The 18,835-nt window shown below is 42.5% G+C and overlaps 1 protein-coding gene across 1 annotated transcript in view; it reads left to right on the forward strand.

Moving 5' to 3' along the window:
• The first annotated feature begins 2,313 nt into the window (after positions 1–2,313).
• SH3RF2 (SH3 domain containing ring finger 2) overlaps positions 2,314–18,835 on the forward strand; it is a 182,274-nt gene continuing 165,752 nt past the window's right edge. The window contains exon 1 of the mRNA XM_007949109.2: positions 2,314–2,691. Within this exon, the coding sequence (XP_007947300.1) occupies positions 2,314–2,691 (378 nt within the window). The remainder of the gene's footprint in view (positions 2,692–18,835) is intronic.

Consider the following 18,835-nt stretch of genomic DNA (forward strand, 5'->3'; position numbering starts at 1 on the left):
AACCCACCAGCCACTCCTCAGAAGAAAGATTGGGCAATCTACTTCAGTAGAGATATCCCCTGGGAAACCCAAGGAGGGGTTGCTATGAGTTGATATCCACTCGATGGCAGTAAGTTAGTTTTGGTTTATAGGTAAAAGACTCAGAACAGTGGCACAGGTAAGGGTAAGGGCTACCCTGGTGTTTGGTAACATAGTCATCCTTACCATTAACTTATTCTACTTGGGTACCTTTGTAATGCACATGAAATGTATTATTGATAAATCAAGAAATAGAAATGTAAGTATTATTTGTTAATCAGTTCTTCAATCAACGTCCACTCAGCAATGGTACGTGACAGAGTAGAACTCCCTCACAGGGCTTTCTTGGCTGTAATTTTAAAGGAGCAGATCACAACGTCTTTCTCTGGCGTAGATGTTAGGTGGATATGTAGGTAACACTTTTTTTTTTTTTTTTTTAATTTAAAAAGATTGAGCAGAAAAGTTACTAAAGCCCCTCTCACCGCTGAATTTGGGCACTGACTATGATATTTAGGGAGCAATACTTTCTAAGTAAGTGCCCCACTTACTCCATTAAGATTTTTGCCCGTTTCAGGATCTTCCTCATGAAGGTTTAAAATAAACAGAATCACATTGGCCTGTTTATAACTGAACGTGCTTTAAGGTCTTGGTAAGGAGGGGAAAAAATGGGTAAAGGTGAAAATATAAACTTTGTAAATACTTGGCTATGGGACCTGGCTTATAATTTTGCCTCTTGTAATCTTTTCCCAGAAATCCACTCAGTTACATAAAGGAAGGATCTGTAGCAGGAAGTCAACTCCTCCTCCTCAGGGGAAAAGTAAGTTTTGCTGGCCGGCGGCAGCCCGGCGGTTAAAGCGTTAACTGGGCTGGGTAAGACGATCCCTTGAAATGAGTAAGACTTGGAGTTGTTAAAGTTTTCAAAGAGGCGGTAGCGGCACGAGGAAAAGGGAGCAAGCTGGAAGAAGCTGGACCGAGCGGAGGAACAAGCTGAGCTGAACTCGGCAGAGGTCACAAGCGCAAGGTTAGTGGCGCCCGCACACTTTTGCAGCCCACCACGGGCTGGCATCTTTGGAGAGGAGTCTTAGGAAAGCGCCGCGCCATCTCTTATCCCCATCTGTAATGCCTGCTTGCTTACTGGAGGGGTCCCCGGGCCCTCTTTCCCAACTGCCAGGGTCCTAGCATGTACCCAAGCCATGACACTTGTGGGGGACGACGGCTGGTTTCTTGGCTGGTATCTTCTGAGGAGACCTTTGTAAACTGGAGGTTTCTTTTCCGAAATCTGAAGGGAAACATTGTGAAACAGGAATTGTAGACACACACTCTCTCTCTCACACACACACCTGTATATTCTGCCCCATCCTGGCTTTTGCAAGTTCTGACCACAACCCCGAATTCCTGTATACTTCAGTTGAAACCTAGAACAATTGTCAAAGTAACTAAACAGGCTGTGCGGCTTTACATTGTGGGAGGAATATTGTCTCTGAGGCTGTTCATGATAATCAGGATGAGTAGAAAAGACAGAAAGTAGGGAAGGAGGAGAGGAGAGATGAAGGAAAAGGGGAAAAAAAATAAAGAACTTCCAAGTGCTCCAGCCAATGGTAGAGCAAACAATTTTTGAAAATGTGTTTTTGGTAGAAAAATTTCTTGTGTGTTGCTAAAAAAATAATGGAAGTAGATGTACTGTGAAAGAAATAACTCTACATTTACATGTTACTCAGATAAACCTCTCTCTCTCTCTCTGTAAATTAAACGTGTCTGCAATGTCATGCAGATAAATCCAGAGAAAGAACTAGGTAGTTGTCTTCACAGAAATTACATTCTGTGTAAGGGACTTCAGTTTGAGTGTTGAGACCAACTGTGCCAGTGCTTTGGAGCCCCTTCTAGCCCAGACTGGCAGAGAGGAGTGGGTGTGTCACTTCAACAGACCATTTTTGCCTCACTGTTGCCTTCCACACAGACAGGCAGTGAGGAGAGGCTGTGCTCAGTGTTCTCTGTGATCCCTACAGCCGGCAGGAGTGAGTCCTGTACCTGCTAGCATTGAATCAGAATGAGTCATTGGAAACTTGGGTGCTGGAACAAAGTACTTGCAAACTGCCTTATGACACACTGCCTCGATGTAGGTGGGATATACATCTCAGAGCAGTCACATTGTTTGCCTCCCATCCTTTCTCTTTCAAACAGGCAGGAATTCTGAAATTCTGAGGTGCTCAAGAGACCGGCTCTGTCCCCTAGACTCTGCTCACCCTACCATGTGGATTCTGCCCCTCCAGGTCAGGACTGGGGTTTTAAAATAAAATGGATGATTTGACGTTACTCGATCTTCTGGAATGCCCTGTGTGTTTTGAAAAGCTCGATGTCACAGCCAAAGTCCTCCCCTGTCAGCACACCTTCTGCAAACCATGTCTACAGAGGATTTTCAAGGCCCGCAAGGAGCTGAGGTGCCCAGAATGCAGGACCCTGGTCTTCTGCAGCATCGAGGCACTGCCGGCCAACCTGCTGCTCGTGCGCCTTCTGGATGGTGTGCGTGCTGGGCAGAGCTCAGGGAGGGGGGGTTCCTTCCGCCGGCCTGGTGTGCTGACCTCCCAGGACAGCAGGAAAAGCAGGACCAACCTTAGAGGTCTGCAGTCCAACCCTTTCCGACTGGTGCCTAACATCAGGATCCACATGGATGGAGTAAGTAAGATCTTGTTTGTTAGTGTTGTGTCTGTGGGGACTTTAGATTTGTGAGCACAGGGAACTGGAAGTATCTTTTGTATTATTACATTTTAGATTGCTGCATTGGTTCCCAGTGATAAGTTTCTGTTTGCAGTGATCTTTTTACTTTAACATGGGCGGAACCCTGAGCCTGTCTAATCAGTCTAAGAATTCTCCTCAGAGCTGGATATTTATGGAAGCTTCCTAGGCTCTCTCTGTTTTTCGTCCAGAAGGTGGTAGGATAAGGAAGCCTTCTTGCTTGTCATTTTTGTCTTTGAGTTATACTGTTCTTAGGTTCAGCCAGTGCAAGGGAAATGCACACGTGAGAAAAGAGAGAGAACAAACCCCACTTTTGTTGCTTTTGAGAACTCTGAGAAGTCCCCAATTTTGAATTTTGTTCAAATTTTACCCAAATCCGTTTTCCCACCTCCAGTCATAAAGCACTATTATGAAAATACTCATTCATAATCTGAAACTATCAAGATAGTTGACACCTGAAGATGATGTGAAGGGAAGCGTCTATGTGGGTGGACGGATTGATAGCAAAGGCTGGGCTGTGAAGAACAACAGATTTGAATAGGAACCTGCAGATGTGTCTTACTTTACAAAGTGAATAATCCACACATATAATACATGTGAGGGCAACAGTAAGCAAATGGAAATGGTCAGGCCACACAGATGATAGGCCAGTAATGTTCTTGGTGTTTGAATAATGGGGATCCATCCCTCCAAGCCTTGTTGTGGACTGCTTTGTAAGGGCCCATCTCGGGAGAAAGACATGGTCCTGCTGAGTCCAACAGGATTATTTGCACCGTCACTCCTGGAGTCAGTGTGCCAAAGTGGACACTGGAAGCTATGGTCTGGGCTGCTGGCACACTTAGAAAATGAAAGCTGCATTCTGTGACATCTTACCAGGAGGCAAGCTTTAATACTGGAGGCAGAGATACCCTGTCATAACCAGTAATAGTGTGTGTGTGTGTGTATGTGTGTGTTGGGGGAGTCTTCCACAGATCCCTCCCCCACTCAGGAGAATAGGTTTGTGATGCACATTCAGAACAGTTTTCTGAAATTTTTTTTTTTTCCCCAAAAGGTCAACCTTCCTTCCATTCACTGCACTGAAGTGCCATCCTTGTGGTGGGGGAGTTTGTAAACATTTAAACATGAGAGTGGGGGAAAAACAGGACATTGGTGTGATTCTCTTCACTGCAGACTTTTGATGGCTGTCGTGCTTGGTTGCGTGAATACATGCTACAAAAGGGCTTGACACTCTTCTTTAACTCTCCCTATTAAGCCTAGATTGGTCATCATTCAGAACTCACAGACCTGGGAAACGCTGGGGGGAGGCGAGATAGGAGGGAAAACTTCTCAAACATGCCCTGTTTATAGAGAAACTGGCTCTATCTCATCACCAAATCCCCCTTTGAATTCCTAAGGCCCAGTAATGTTTCCCCTCCCCCACCTCTGTGAAACCCTGACTTTCTGCCTTTCCAGAGAGAGCATCATTACTCATGAAGGAAGCGTTGCCGGGCTGGCAGGAGGCATATCCCTTATCACCTTCTGATATTTTTGTTCATGTTTTCATCTTTTTCAATGTGGTTATGTTGCTATGAACAGGTAGGAATGAGTGGGTCCACAGCTACCAAGTTTTTGAACCAGAAAGGATTCCTAGAGCCCTTCTGGCACAGGGAGCTGCAGGGATAAGAGCTGGGCATATGTAAGAGACAGCCATTAAGATACTGTGTGTTCCTGGAACTCTTCTGCAGGACTTGTAACATCAGACCAAGGTGCCTATGATGGGTCTAGGCCCATCCTTCAAGCTGCACCAGAACCAGGTCCTCTCATGAGGCTGAAAACAGAACCAAGCTGTTAAAGGAGGGCTCTTTCTTTCAGGCCAGACCTGGGTTATTAACCAGGCTCTGCAAAAGGAGCTCTGGTGATGTAGCGCATAAGGCATTTGACTGCTAACCAGAAGGCTGAAGGTTCAAACCCACTAGCCACTCCGCAGAAGGAAGATTGGGCAATCTACTTCTGTAGAGATACCACCTTGGAAACCCAAGGGGGTCGCTAGGAGTTGGAATCGACTGGATGGCAGTGAGTTTGTTTTTTTTGTTTGTTTGTTTGTTTTTGGCAAAAGAGCAGAGCTGAATTGGAGCAGCCCACCCACCAGCAGCCTGCCCCCACTGCCCCTCATTTATTTATTTCCTGAGCCATCCTTCCTTGAAGTGGTTCATCTCCTCCCTCTCCTGTACTTTAGTTTCACCTCTCTGAGCAAAGATATGACCAAACCTATTCCTGAATGTCAATATGACTGTCGTTCCCCAAGCTGTCTCCCAAAACTACAACTATCCTTCTTTTAATAGTGAAAGCAACCATGTATCACTAGGTTAAGGGAATTGAGGATTATCTAGGATGCCCCATGCTACTCTGAGAGTCAGAGTAATGGACTTGCATCTTGCTCACTCTCGCCAAATTATTTGCCCTCTGTACCTCAAATCCAATCTAGTCAACAGAGCTAATAATACTTGGTGCCACCTTCTTCCAGAATATTGTGAAATTTATCTGTGCAGCTTATATCTTCTTCGAAAATGCATGCTATATAAGTGCAAAGCCTCATCATTATTATTTTAAATTTGCTATATGACTTTGGACAAACCATGTAAGTTTGCTGGGTCTCAAAATTCTATAAAATGGGAAAATGTGTTATAAAAACAGAGAACCCTGTTGTTGTTGTTGTTGTTATGTGCCATCAAGTTGGACTTGACTCATAGCGACCCCTCCTTGGATTTCTGAGGCAGTATCACTACAGAAGTAGATTGCCTCATCTTCCTTCCGAGGAGTGGCTGATAGGTTTGAACCGCCAGCCTTCTGGTTAGCAGTTAAGTGCCTGAGGCACTACACTATGAGAGCCCTGGTGAGGCTTAACTAATTAGTGTTTGCTGAGCACTTTGAGATCCTTAGATGAAAGGCATTTGGAAGATCATTATCATTGTGTACATTATTATTGACCATTTATTGTGCCCTACCATGCATGAGGCATTCTACAAAACACAGAAGGAGCTATAGCCCTTGCAGGAGAATGTAATAGGTATTATTATTGAACTTGATTCTAGGATGAGTCCAGGCCAGGATAATACTAAGTATAAAATGCTCCCCTAAGAGAGGATAAATAACCTGTTGTGGCAGGGTACCATTTTGTAAAATACCTCTTCCAGAGGACTTGATGATAACTTGGCACTCGAGAAGAGTTCATTTAATTTCTGACCATGAGCTTTTTAAGGCCAGAGACTGTTCTGCTCACCTGGGCTCACCTACAAAACAAGCTCATCGGGATCTTTGTGTTGCCTCAAAGAATCTTGATCTTTCTTCTTGTGCCAGCCAGTATGTTAGGGTGGAACCAATAGTCACACCTCATCGTACCAGCCCAAGAGTAAAAAAAAATAGCTTATTGTGCCTACATGTCTAAAACCCTCTCAAGTTGATTGTATAAAAAGAAAACTTGAGAAACAGCTGTAGGTTCCTACAGTATGTAGTTATTTCAGACCAACAGGTAAGAGCAACAGACTCCTGGAAGAGCCTTCAGAAGCACAGAGTCCAATAGTTCTCATTCCTTCTCTGATGCAGTCAAACCAGAGGAACTCTGCAAGCCTTTGCAAACACTGTGGGTTCCTAATTAGCTGATCTCTTCACCTGCTCACTCTATTACACTTAGTAATGTTTCTGAATTAGAGTGGGAAGTAAAGTAGAGAAGTTGAGAATTTTTAGGCATGGGCTTGGGAAAATGTCAGAATTCAAATCCTACTTCCACCCTTCAATAGCTAGGTACTTTGAGTCATTTAAACCTTGGGGCCTCCATCTCTTCTTCTGGAAATTGGAGATAACAGCTATTCCTACCTCACAGGATTGTTGTCAGAAACAAATGAGGTGATTGATGCATGTCAGTTAACTCTTAGCATAATGACTGCATCATATTAAGTGCTCAATAAATGTTATTATTATTGAATTGACTCAACACTTTTCAATCAAAATTACACCACTTTTTTCACCCCTTGTTAAACAAGTGTCATCCAGAAATGGTCTTAACACCCTGATTTCTGCTTTATTTCCCTCCTGCTATGGATTGAATACTGTCCCTAAAAAATATGTCTTGTAAATTCTAACTCTGATAGCATAGTGCCTAAGGCACTTGACTGCTAACCAGAAGCCTGGCAGTTCAAACCCACCAGCCACTCCTCGGAAGGAAGGTTGGGCAATCTACTTCCTTAGTGATACCACCTCAGAAACCCAAGGAAGGGTCGCTAGGAGTTGGGTCCGACTTGATGGCACATAACAGCAATGAACAACAACCTCTATGCCTATGGTTGAAGGAGCTCTGGTGACATAGTGGGTAAGGCATTTGGTGCTTCCAAAAGGTTGGTGGTTCGAACCCACCAGCAGCTCTGTAGAAGAAAGATGAGGCAGTCTGCTTTGATAAAGATCTACAGCCTTGGAAACCTATTGAAAACCTCTATGATTTAGAATTGACTCAATAGCAGTGGGTTTGTTTTTCGGTTTATGCCTATGGTTATTGTCTCATTTGGGTATGGGTTGTCTTTGTTATGTTAATGAGGCAGGGCTTGTGTAGGGTATATCTTGAGTCAGGCTCTTTTAAGATGTAAAAGGAATTAAATAAGTGAGCAGGGGAGAATGGGGTAAGATAGATGCTAAAATAAATGGAGATCTTCAAGGACCCAGGAAGCAAAAGCTGAAGGGACAAGGACCTTCCAGAGATGACAAAGCCTTCTCCTAAAGCTAGTGCTCTCAATTCACCCTCCCAGCTTCCTAAACTCTGATAAAATAAATTTCTGTTTGTTAGAGCCACCCTTTTGTGGTATTTCTGCTATAGCAGCACTAGATAACTAAGATACTTCCCAAAGATCCATGGCCATGATTCAGATATGTGAGTCTTCCCTGCAATTGGTAGCTTTGCAACTCCCTTCCAGGACACTTGAGGAGCTGAGATGATTCTAGGAGAAAACTCCCTAGCTAACTTCTCTTCTCCAAAAAGCATCCTCAGTGGAAAATTATATACAGCTCAGGAACCTGGTCCACTTCCCCAGTATCACAGAGCCTTCTTCATTAGCTTTTCCATTTCCTTTTCTCTGGTCTTCTACTCTGTCCCAAACACAAATGTTGCCACCCTGGGTCTTGCAGGGCAGGACTTTCTCACGTCATTGTTAAACATCCTGCCAAGCACATACATTCCTGTCTCACTCTCATCCTAGCCGGAACACACTTGCCACCTTCAGCATATGGACCAGCTGGCTTGTCCTAGAAACTTTTTCAACTGATCTTGCAAGCAAATAAGGGGAGCGGGGAAATAAGGTCAGAAAGTACCACAGGGAATTGAGGCTAGGTAGAAACCAGAAGGTGATGCAACTCTTTTCTTAAGTCTCAGATGGTGTGCTTGCGACAGAACTGTGACACAGACGGTGGTTTTTGCTAAGTTTGCAAAGAGGAATAACATCATTCCCAAGTCCCTGAAAAGAAGACAGGTGCCACCTGGGACAGCAAAGAGCATATGTGGCAGGTGGAAGAAGACATAAAAGCTGAGATTGAGAAGTCAGGAGACCCAGATGGTTGTCCAGTTTCACATACATTTGCAGACGTTTTTAAAAACCACAGATCCCAAATTATCACTGTTCCTCAACATCTCTCAATCCACCTCCTTCCTAGTTATTATAGTCCTGTCCCTTTTACTGCTCACGATAGCTCTGGTGGCATAGTGCCTAAGGCATTTGACTGCTAACCAGAAGACTGGCAGTTCAAACCCACCAGCCACTCCTTGGAAGGAAGATTGGGCAATTTACTTCCATAGTGATACCACCTCGGAAACCCAAGGAGGGGTCACTATGAATCAGATCCAAATTGACAGCAGTGAGTTTGTTTTTTTGTTTGGTGTAGTGCATAACAGTTTGTGATCAAATGGAGCTGTTGTGTTGACATTCAATCTTTTGTTAGTTGTAAGGTCTTGGGCAAGTTGCTTAACCTCTCTGATCCTCAATTTCCTTTTTTGTATAATGGAGATAATCATCATGTATATATCGTAAGGGTCCTGTGAGAGTTAAAATGAGATAATGTAGGTAAAGAGCTTAGCACGGTGCCTGGTATGAACTAGATGCTAATAAATGTTAACAGTAAATTTAAAAGTAACTAATGGTGGAAGAGAAGGTCTGCTGGTATTAGATTTAGAGTACTTTGGGTTTCTGGGTGATGCAAATGGTTAACATGCTTAACCACTGGCTGCTAACTGAAAGGCTCAGGTTCACCTCAGAAAAAAGGCCTGGTGATCTACTGCTGAAAACTCAGCCTTGAGAACCCTATGGAATACAGTGCTTCTCTGACACACATGAGGCTGTCTGTCATGAGTCAGAGTTAACAGCAAATGGTGTGTTGAGGTGTTTTTTTTTGTTGTTGTTTTGTTTTGCATTACACATACAAACATGCAAAGATTTCCAATGAAAAAAATTAAGTAAAGAGAGTAGCAAAAGGAAAGGGATATCTTGAAAAGGCAAAACTATAGTGATGGAAAAAAGATCAGTGGTTGCCAGGGGTAGTGTTTGGGGGAGGGTTTTACTACAAAGGGGCACCATGAAGGGGTTTTACGGGGTGATGGAACTGTTCTGATTCCTGATTGTGACAGTAGTTACATGAATCTATATATGTGTTAAAATTCATAGAACAGCACACCAAATAAAAGGGGCTCTGGTGGTGCAGTGAGTAAGGCATTTGGCTGCAAACCAGAAGGTTAGCAGTTCAAACCCACCAGCTGCTCTGTGGGAGGAAGAAGGGGCAATCTACTTCCATAAAGATTTAAAGCCTTGAACACAGTATGGAGGTCGCTATGTGTCGGAATCCACTCGACGGCACTGCGTTTGGTTTTTTTTGGTGCATCAAATGGCGTAGGGGTTGCCGCATTCAGTTGGTGATTCAAAGCGACTAGCCGCTCCATGGTAGAAAGATGAAGCAGTCTACTTCCATAAAGAGTTACAGCCTTGCAAACCCTGTGGAGCAGTTCTATCTGTCCTATAGGGTCTCTGTAAGTCAGAATCTACTTGATGACAGTGGGTTTGGTTTTGATGGGTACACCTAAAGGAAAAAAAAAAAAGTCAATTTTACCGTGTGATGATTTTAAAAATAATATATACAAAAAAGGAAAGAGCGCTTATATATGTTTCTTTCAGTCTCTGCATGATTTTCATTTGACTGATTTCCTTTCATCTCCCTATGTTGGATCAATGCCACTGGAAAAGAAGGCCTAGCCATCAATTAAACGAAGAGGATAATTCCTCCTTCCTGTCTTAGCAAGCTTTTCTCTTACCTGCCTCATTTTCTCATCAGTTAAAGATGTTTAGCCAAACAGTAGACAAAGACAACATGGACTGACCTTGGCTCAGAAGCTCCTGGAAGCAGATGAGTGAAGCACGAGGTTTTCCTTACTTAATTCAGTTATTCGCTACATGCTCTGGAGGCATGTCACCTAAAGGATTCGCCAATGCATATTTGTATGCTATTTTCTCTTCCTCTGGGAAGAAGTTGCCTGCCCACATGTTCTGTCATTGCTACAAAGAGATTATGAAGGGAGAGAAAGTGATTGTTCAGCTCTTGATTCATGAAAAGCGTCTTCATCCACCCACTTCCAGGTGCCATTACATAGCTTTGGGCTTAGCCAGGACCAACTCAAATCCAGCTGTACTCAATTTCTTTCTTCCCTTTCTTTTTAAAATTCATGATTATACATTAGACCAGCTGTTCACAGAGTATATTCTATAAGCTATTAATGGATGGATATTACACAACCTTCAGGGTCAAACAGACCTGAGATTAAAACAAAGATAAGAAATTTTTTTCTTTAGTCCAGGACATTTTTAGAACTTTTAGCATGCTGATGAATTGTGAATCTCTAAGTTAGAGGTTATGAAAAGAAATATTTCCCTCTGGTGGCATAGTAAGTAGGGCATTTGGCTGCTGACCAGAAGGTCAGTGGTTCAAACCCACCAGCTGCTCCATGGGAGGAAGATAGGGCAGTCTACTTCCGTTAAAATTTACAGCCTTGGAAACCCAATGGGGGTTACTGTAAGTCAGAATTGACTCAATGGCAGTGAGTTTGGGTTTTTTAGAGTTTCTTTCCCTTGTAGTAACACCTTGAGTTACATTAATGGCCCTTGGAACAAAGTTTGGGATATTCTATCTCCACCCAAGAACACAAGATGTTCTGAGGCTCAGTATGTTCAGTCGTAATGTGTTGCTGTTGTTGTTATGTGCCGTCGAGTCAGCCCTGACTCATGGCGAACCTTCCTTGGGTTTCTGAGGTGGTATCACTATGGAAGTAGATTGCCCAACCTTCCTTTTAAGGAGTGGCTGGTGGGTTTGAACCACCAGCCTTCTGGTTAGCAGTCAAGTGCTTTAGGCACTATGTTATCAGAGCTTCTAGTCCTAATGTAGAGGTAGCTAAGTTCCCAAAGGGAACCCATATTGTGATTAGAGACTATTGACACATTCTAAGTTCATAGCACTAGAAGATATTTTTGGAACATGATTTGAAACTCACTGTCATCACACTCTATAGTATTTAGTTAGCTTCTACCAGTGTCAAGCTATAGGTCCTATGGAAACTGTGGGAGTTAAGGTTTGTGTCAACTTGGCTGGACCTGGTTAAATGGCTGGGCAGCTGGTGGCAGTCATTCCCCATGATAAGACTGGCAATTAACTCCATGATGGGATCTGCCACAAGCAGCTGAGTAGCTGCTTTAGGGATGTGGTCTGCTTCCTGTATATAAGAAGCAGCTTTGGGAATGAACTCTAGCTTTTGGCACACTTGAACCCAGCATGTAGCCATGTTGTTGTTCAGCAACCTACCATGCTCTGCCAACCTTGGGACTTTCAGTGGACTTGAATCAATGGCCTGCCATGTTGTTTGGTAACATTGGGACTGTGCCTTTGTACTTGTCAAACTTGGGTCTGTCAGCCTCAGCAGCTAGCAGCTGTCTGAGTGAAGAAAAGCCTCTAGCTTCAGTGGGCTGGGAGCAGGAGGCAGAGCTGGAGGTCAAGGTTGAGGGGCTTTCACCCAGCCTCTAGAGCCTGGCTCTTTGAACTTGGACTTAAAGCCTCCAAACTGTAAGAGAATAAACTCCTGTTTGTTAAAGCCATCTCATTTGTGGTATTTTCTGTTAGAGAAGCACTAGGTAACCAAAACAGTAACCTACACAACAAAGTTAAAATTCTCACCTTCCCAGTGCTTACAGTTAATGGTAAAACCGATTCAGATTAGTCATTGTATGTGTCTGTATATATACATACACACACGTATAGTATCTCCCTGGTTTTAAGATATTATCCATTGTAAGATGTATTGTCTATTTTGTTACAGCTCTTAGAGGAAAAAGAAATGTTAGGTGTTCACTGTAAGATACATCCAATTTTTAAAAGTTAATATATGGAAAAAATAAATGTTTTACTGAAGGGTACATATTATCTGATTCCATTTATATATATGAAACTCTAGAAAAGACAAAATTAAACTGTAGTGATTTAGGGAGTAAAGAAGTGTTCTGTATCTTGACAGTAGTGATGGTTACATGAGGATAGGGATTTATCAAAACTCATCAATTGTATACCTAAAATGGGTGCATTTTTGTAGGTAAATTATAACCCAATGAAGTTGATGAAGACAAAAAAAGTCTTAGATTCTAGAAATGGTGATAGACGAAAATATAAGGTAGTGAAGGATTCAGTTTGAGGGAACTGAAATTTGTCCAATAAGAAGAAACTTCCTAGGAAAAATTAGTGTTTTAATGGTCAGGAAGGATATGGTCAAGGGATGAAAAGATAGGGTCCATTGAGGACATGTGGGTGCTAGGAAAGGCAGGACAGGACAGGAATATCCCAAATTAGAATGCAAGTTGGAGAAGAGAAAGACAGAAACAGATGGAGAAGAGACAGGGTGACTTGATACCTGGCTTCAAAACTACCATTAGGAAGACACATGTCAATTGCTCCCCATAAAAGTCTCTCTGGCAGCCAAACTGGTTACATCTTATCAAGTGTCCTATCGACTATATCTTCAGCAATCTGATGGATTACGTGCAGCTGGACATGACATCTCTGTTCCAAAAGGGGGACTGAGCTGACTGGGTAACGGAGGAGCTCTCTACTTCACCAGCAGACAGCCATTCTTTTCCATTGAAACGGTCAGGTTACCTGATAACATTAGGATGTCTGAACACCAGCCAGAACATCCACAGTAAGTGGTAGAGCACAAATATATTCACCACGAGCAAATTCCTGCCGTTTGGATCTGTGTCAGCCCCCAGTGTCACACTACTCCAGATCCCCACCTCAAAGGCCAGCACACTTAACAGACTGTTCCCAAATACTTGCTATATGCCAGCCTCTCTCTGGACAGCTCACACCAAGGAAGCTCATGAGCTCAGAATGTAGGGCTTGAGTATAAGCTGAGTTAATCTCAAAATTCCTATTGTTTGTCCAGCCTTTGTTCTAAGCACAAGGAGAATAGGTCACTTGCCTTGTCTATCTTATTCAATACTGTGCTCTCAGCACCCTGCCCACAGCTTGGCAACTATTTAGAGTTACAAATATTTTTTGAATGGATGAGTAAATAAATGAGCACATTCATTTCTGTGGTAGACTTCATGGAATCACGGAATAGTTCCCCATGATACAGAAATAAAATCTTCATGAATCAAGCCATTACAGAGCTATGTGGAGAATGAATGGCACCATGTGTTGAGTATATAATGTCATATAGTGACTGAGATATTCTTGAGGTGAATCACCTTGTTACATACCTTTTCAAAAAGGTGGCAAGCATCACTCTGGAAAACATAGTGGACCAGGTTCAAAACCATTTAGCTCCTGAGTTAAGTCCTAAGGAGATAGGAAGTGGCACTCCATATACGGCTAAACCCCTGCATCAGACACCACACATTTGATGTACTCTATTGATCTTTTTGGAGAAACATTTCATCAAGAATACTAAGTCACAGGGATACCGGTGACAGAAAGGAAGAGACTCTAAAAAAATTTGCCACTGAGTTAAAGCTGAGTCAACCTTATGAAGGGAAGGAATGCGGCCCTGTATCTCTCACATGGCCAAACCACCATCACATATGTTTTTGTTTTTGTTTAACTTTTTCTGAAAAAGAGGAATATGTTTTGTTGTTGTTGTTATTGTTGTGTGCCATTGAGTTGGCTCTGACTCATAGCAACCCCTCCTTGGGCTGCCGAGGCAGTATCACTAAGGAAGTAGATTGCCCAACTTTCCTTCCGAGGAGTGGCTGGTGGGTTTGAACTGCCAGCCTTCTGGTCAGCAGTCAAGTGCCTTAGGCACTACGCTACCAGAGCTCCTGAATATGTTTTAGTGTCACTTAAAAAATATGTATTGCAATTTTCTGCTGCTTCTGACTTTTAAGTTCCAATAGGAAAAGTAAACAAAGTGATATAGTGATCAAAACACATGTCCTATCTTCATATGTACTGGCTTTGTGCTTCTGGACAAGTTACTTAGTGTCTCTGAGCATCAGAGTCCATTGGATATAGTAAGGCCCACCTCATAGGGTTACTGGGAGGATTCCATGAAGTGACACCTGTAAAATGCTTAGCACAGGAACTGTAACTGTGTAAGGTCCTGGTAAATGTTAACTGTCTGCTTAACTTCATCCAGGCAGATTTATTTTTTAAAGTGCTTCCACACTTACCATCGCTATTTCACTGGCTTGTAGACATGGGAGAATAATACCCACATTATGGGATCACTGGGAAGAGAAAACAATATGATTGCTGTAAAAGCCCAGCACATAGTAAGCTCAGTGACAAAAAATACTGGACATTGTTATTATTGTTTTCTGTGTCTCACTTATTCCATAGACATGACAAGATGTCTTTATGAGTAAGATCTTTTCTGGGCTCTACAGGAGAACAAAAGTAAATAAGCTGTGATCCTTGTTCTCAAAGAGCTCATGATCTTTTGAAACAGACAGCCATATAAGCTATAAATTGTTGTTCGGTGCTGCTGAGTCAATTTTGACTCACAGGAACCCCATCTGACAGCATAAAGTAGCCCCATAGGCTTTTCTAGGCTGTAATCTGGATAGGAGCAGGTCTTTCTCCTGCAGATCTGCTGAGTGGCTTCGAACCACCAACCTTTTGGTTAGCAGCCAAGCACTTACCCATTGCATTACGAAGGGCCCTTAAACTACTAATTATGATATTGTTAATAAATGTTAAAGTAAAGGTGGTTACATGTTACGAGAGCACAGACAAGGAACTGAACTACTCAAGCTATCACTTATGAAGTACTTACCATGTATCAGGCACTTCTACTGACAAATCTCACTTAACTCTTTCTACATCCCACTCAGATGGGTACTTCTATTTTCTCTACTTTACACATAAAAGGGTTGTTGTGGCATTAAGTAAGAAGATATGAACAAAGTACTTAGCACAGTGCCTGGAAGATAATGTTCAATAAATGTTATTATGAATAACAAAAGTACTGACAGATCAAAACTTAGCATCCCTGTATTTGTGGAAAGTGTTTAGAGCAGTTATTGAGGTTGCATTTTTTTAAAATGTGGATGATCTGATTGATAATCCTCAAGGCACTCCCAGAAACCCATTACGCTGAGGACTGAAAACTTCAGAGTACGCCCAGAAGCACGTCCCTTGTAGAATGAGTCCTAGCATTGTGGCCCAGAGGCTGCTGGCTTTGGAATATGTGCCTTTCAGCTGCCATTTGCATGCCTAGCATGAAGTGCCAAGAGAAGAGAGGCCAGAGAATTTGGATCAGTATCACCCTTCTCAGAAAAGCCAATAGGAAAAGTTTTGCCTGGAGGCAGGGAAAATAAGGCAAGTTTCCAAGTGCCTATAACAGACCACCTGAGCTAAGGGGACCAGCCAAACTGCTGGTGCCTTCCACCCAATCTGGAAACTACCCTGATGTAGCTGGCTGCATTCCATCCTCAGGTTTCAGTTTAGCTTTATTCCTCTGGGAAGTTTGCTAACTCGGGCCTCTCTACAGCAGATATCAGGTTGTGTGGTATTATCTGTTCACGTCCTTTCCTACTGGACTATATGCTTTGTGAGTGTAAGGAGGTATCTTGTCCTCCTCTGTTGCTAGCTCAGACCTGAAATGTACCCAGCTTTCAATAAATATTTAATTACTGAATGAATAGTGTTCATCGTATCACAAGAAACTGCAGTTAGATTCACTGGCCAGAGAGCTCCTGTACCTTCTCCTGAGGCCAGAGGAAAAGAGACATACCAACCACTATCTTGTTGACAAGGGTATTCCTTGAATTAAGGCCAGGTGTATTAGGAAGGGCATGCAGGTGCTTGCAGCCAGTATCAGATTACCCAATAAGCAAGGTAAGCTTGGGCTTACTTGTGCTTACTTACTAATCTGTAGTGATCAATTTCATATTTTTTCACCACATTAAAGATTCTGCCTCTAGGTATGGCTGGCATCTGTCTCTCTCTCAACCCCATAGCACCTTTCCACAGAATCAGCCTCTTTTCAAATTTATAATCCCTGACAGGGATAGAGTACCCAGTAAACAAGGTAAGCACAGGCTTACTTGTGTTTACTTTCTATTCTATAGTGAACAGTTTCACAGGTTTTAGTGAAATTCATATGATATTGTTAATGACAGATAAACTTGTGCTTACCTATATATTGGGGTATCCACCCTGCTTGCAAGGGATTCAGAGGTAATTGGGAGGTTAAAAAAAAAAAAAATAGAAGTCAAACCAGAATGGAGGCAGATAGTGAGGAAAACACCAACTGGCTGGCTGGCCGCAGCTTTCTGAGCAGGTTGCCTGGCTTTGCAGAATTAAGGATGATATCGCCATACACATAAAAGTATTTTAATTGGTTGCCAAGACAATGTGCCAGAATCACTGGGCACGGAGCAGGAATAGAACTCTGCAGAGCTGTGTTCAGGAAGGGTGTTCGTCTGTGAGATTAACAAGTTGCCTTGACATGAGAAAGGCAAAGCTGCAATAAATCATATTTGGGGCTTTTGCTTGATAAACAGGAATGGCAGCGAAATGGAGGGGCAGAAGAGAAACAACTCTTCCCAGCATTCTGGAGAAGCAGAAGAGGCAATCCTCTGAATTCCAAATTTATCCTAGGAATAGTGAATTCCCATTGATGAGGGAAATCCAAGTAGATTGCTTCATGCTTGAAGGGGCAAAAGACAAGGGAAAGAGAAGAAAGGAAGGAGATGGTAGTGTTTCCTTCCTCTTTAGAGATTATAAAAAAGGATCCAGGATCCTGCATTTGCCATCCTTCTTTTACTTCTCTTTGTATTAGAAAGGAAATGAATTTACAGTCGGACATGTTTCTTCCTGTTGTCTTGTTTTTATTTCCTGGAATCTTTGAAACACTAGGATTTTTCACAACCATAAAGTTTTGTGGCTGACACATGTAAAGGACCTCCTACCTTTTTCCTCCATTATAAAACTGTATTCTAGTTACCATTCCAAAGCTGGAGAATCTAGCAGACTTTGTCAAGTGGAGTTCTTGTTCTGAGTGCTTGGCAAAGAAGGGAGGGACCAAGAAAGAGATAAGCTAGAAAGGAGGTGGACATAGTTATTAATCATCACTATAATAACTACCACCAGCATGTGTCAGGCACTGTGCAAAATAAGCAGGGTTTGCCTTAATCCTCCCAACAAAGAAGTCTGTGATATGCTCCCTTTTTACAGATAAGGAAAATTCTAGGAAGTGGCAAAGGTAAGACTTGAACTAAGTTTGCCTGATTCCAAGGACAGGGGCCTTAACCAGTCAAGGTGGCCAAAACCAGAGTGACTTTTCCTGGGAGCACTTCACTATGTACCACTGCGGACCAGTTCCTTTTGGCATCAGCCCACCATCCTAACGGTGTTGATAAGCTTCAGGAACATGATTTAATTTGTAACAAGTCCAATTCCATGTTCATCGTATGTGTCTTAACTGAGCAGCGCTTGGTCAAAAATTTTAAGGTTTTAAGTGGTAAAAATGAGTCCAGCTGAATAGAGAGGAGGACAAGAGAGGGACAAATGAAGTGAGAGAAAGGAGAAGGGTAGGAAAGGAGAAAGGCAAAAGAGGTAAAGTCAAGACGGGAAAAGAAAACCAAGGAGGAAAGGGAGGGAAGCCGATAAGGGAATCAAATGTGCCAGAGAGGGATATTTGGGAGAGATAAGTCACCAGGGTATTTGACAAGCTCTGATCCAGAACTGATCTGCCTTTCCTGAAGTGTAAACAGAGTCAGAATAAAATATTGATGTTTTACTCCTTACAGAAACCCGTGATCTGGATGGGCAAAATGGTCCAGTACGAGTGGGGAAAAATGGAGCCTGAAATTCAGGAAACTCAGTTTCCAGCCCTGCCTTAGCTGAATACCAACCATGTGACATAGAATGTGTCTGAATATTTAACAAATGTAGAAAATTACTAGAGTTATAGGGAAATAACTAAATTAATTGAGTCTTAAGGTTCCAGCATCTCAAATTTAAAATTTCATCTCTTCATATTTTACAGAGTAGGTAGTGGATACACAAATATTTGCATTTATGTTGTTTTTTTAAACATATTAAATATATAGATATAAATATAAACTTAAAGGTTTTCAGAAAAATAGGTACCATTTTTGAGCCCTTACAGTCCTCAAAGTCCTCTGGTAAACATTTTACCTGCAAATGCTTATTTAATCCACAGAGCAATGTTTTTTTACAGATAAAGAAACTGAGACACAGGCTCATAGCTTGCCAAGGTCATAGAGACGGACTCCAAACCCACATTCTTCACTGTTGCATCATGTTGTTTCATCTTGCAGCACAATAGCTCTGCCTCTTCTTATTCATAGAGTGTGCACCAGCCAGTTGCCATCAAGTCGATTCCAGCTCATGGTGACCCCATGTGTTTCAGAGTAGAACTGTGCTCCACACAGGTTTGTAGGGCTGTGACCTTTGGGAAGTACATCACCTAGGCTTTTTTCCAGGGTGCCTCTGGATGAGTTGGAACTAGGAACCTGTGTGTTAGTATGTTGTTGTTGTTAAGTGCCGTCGAGTCGTTTCCGACTCATAG

The sequence above is a fragment of the Orycteropus afer genome, unplaced genomic scaffold (genome assembly GCF_000298275.1).
Source record: "Orycteropus afer afer isolate SDZICR_OR568_19922 unplaced genomic scaffold, OryAfe1.0 scaffold00238, whole genome shotgun sequence".
Lineage (NCBI taxonomy): Eukaryota > Metazoa > Chordata > Mammalia > Tubulidentata > Orycteropodidae > Orycteropus > Orycteropus afer.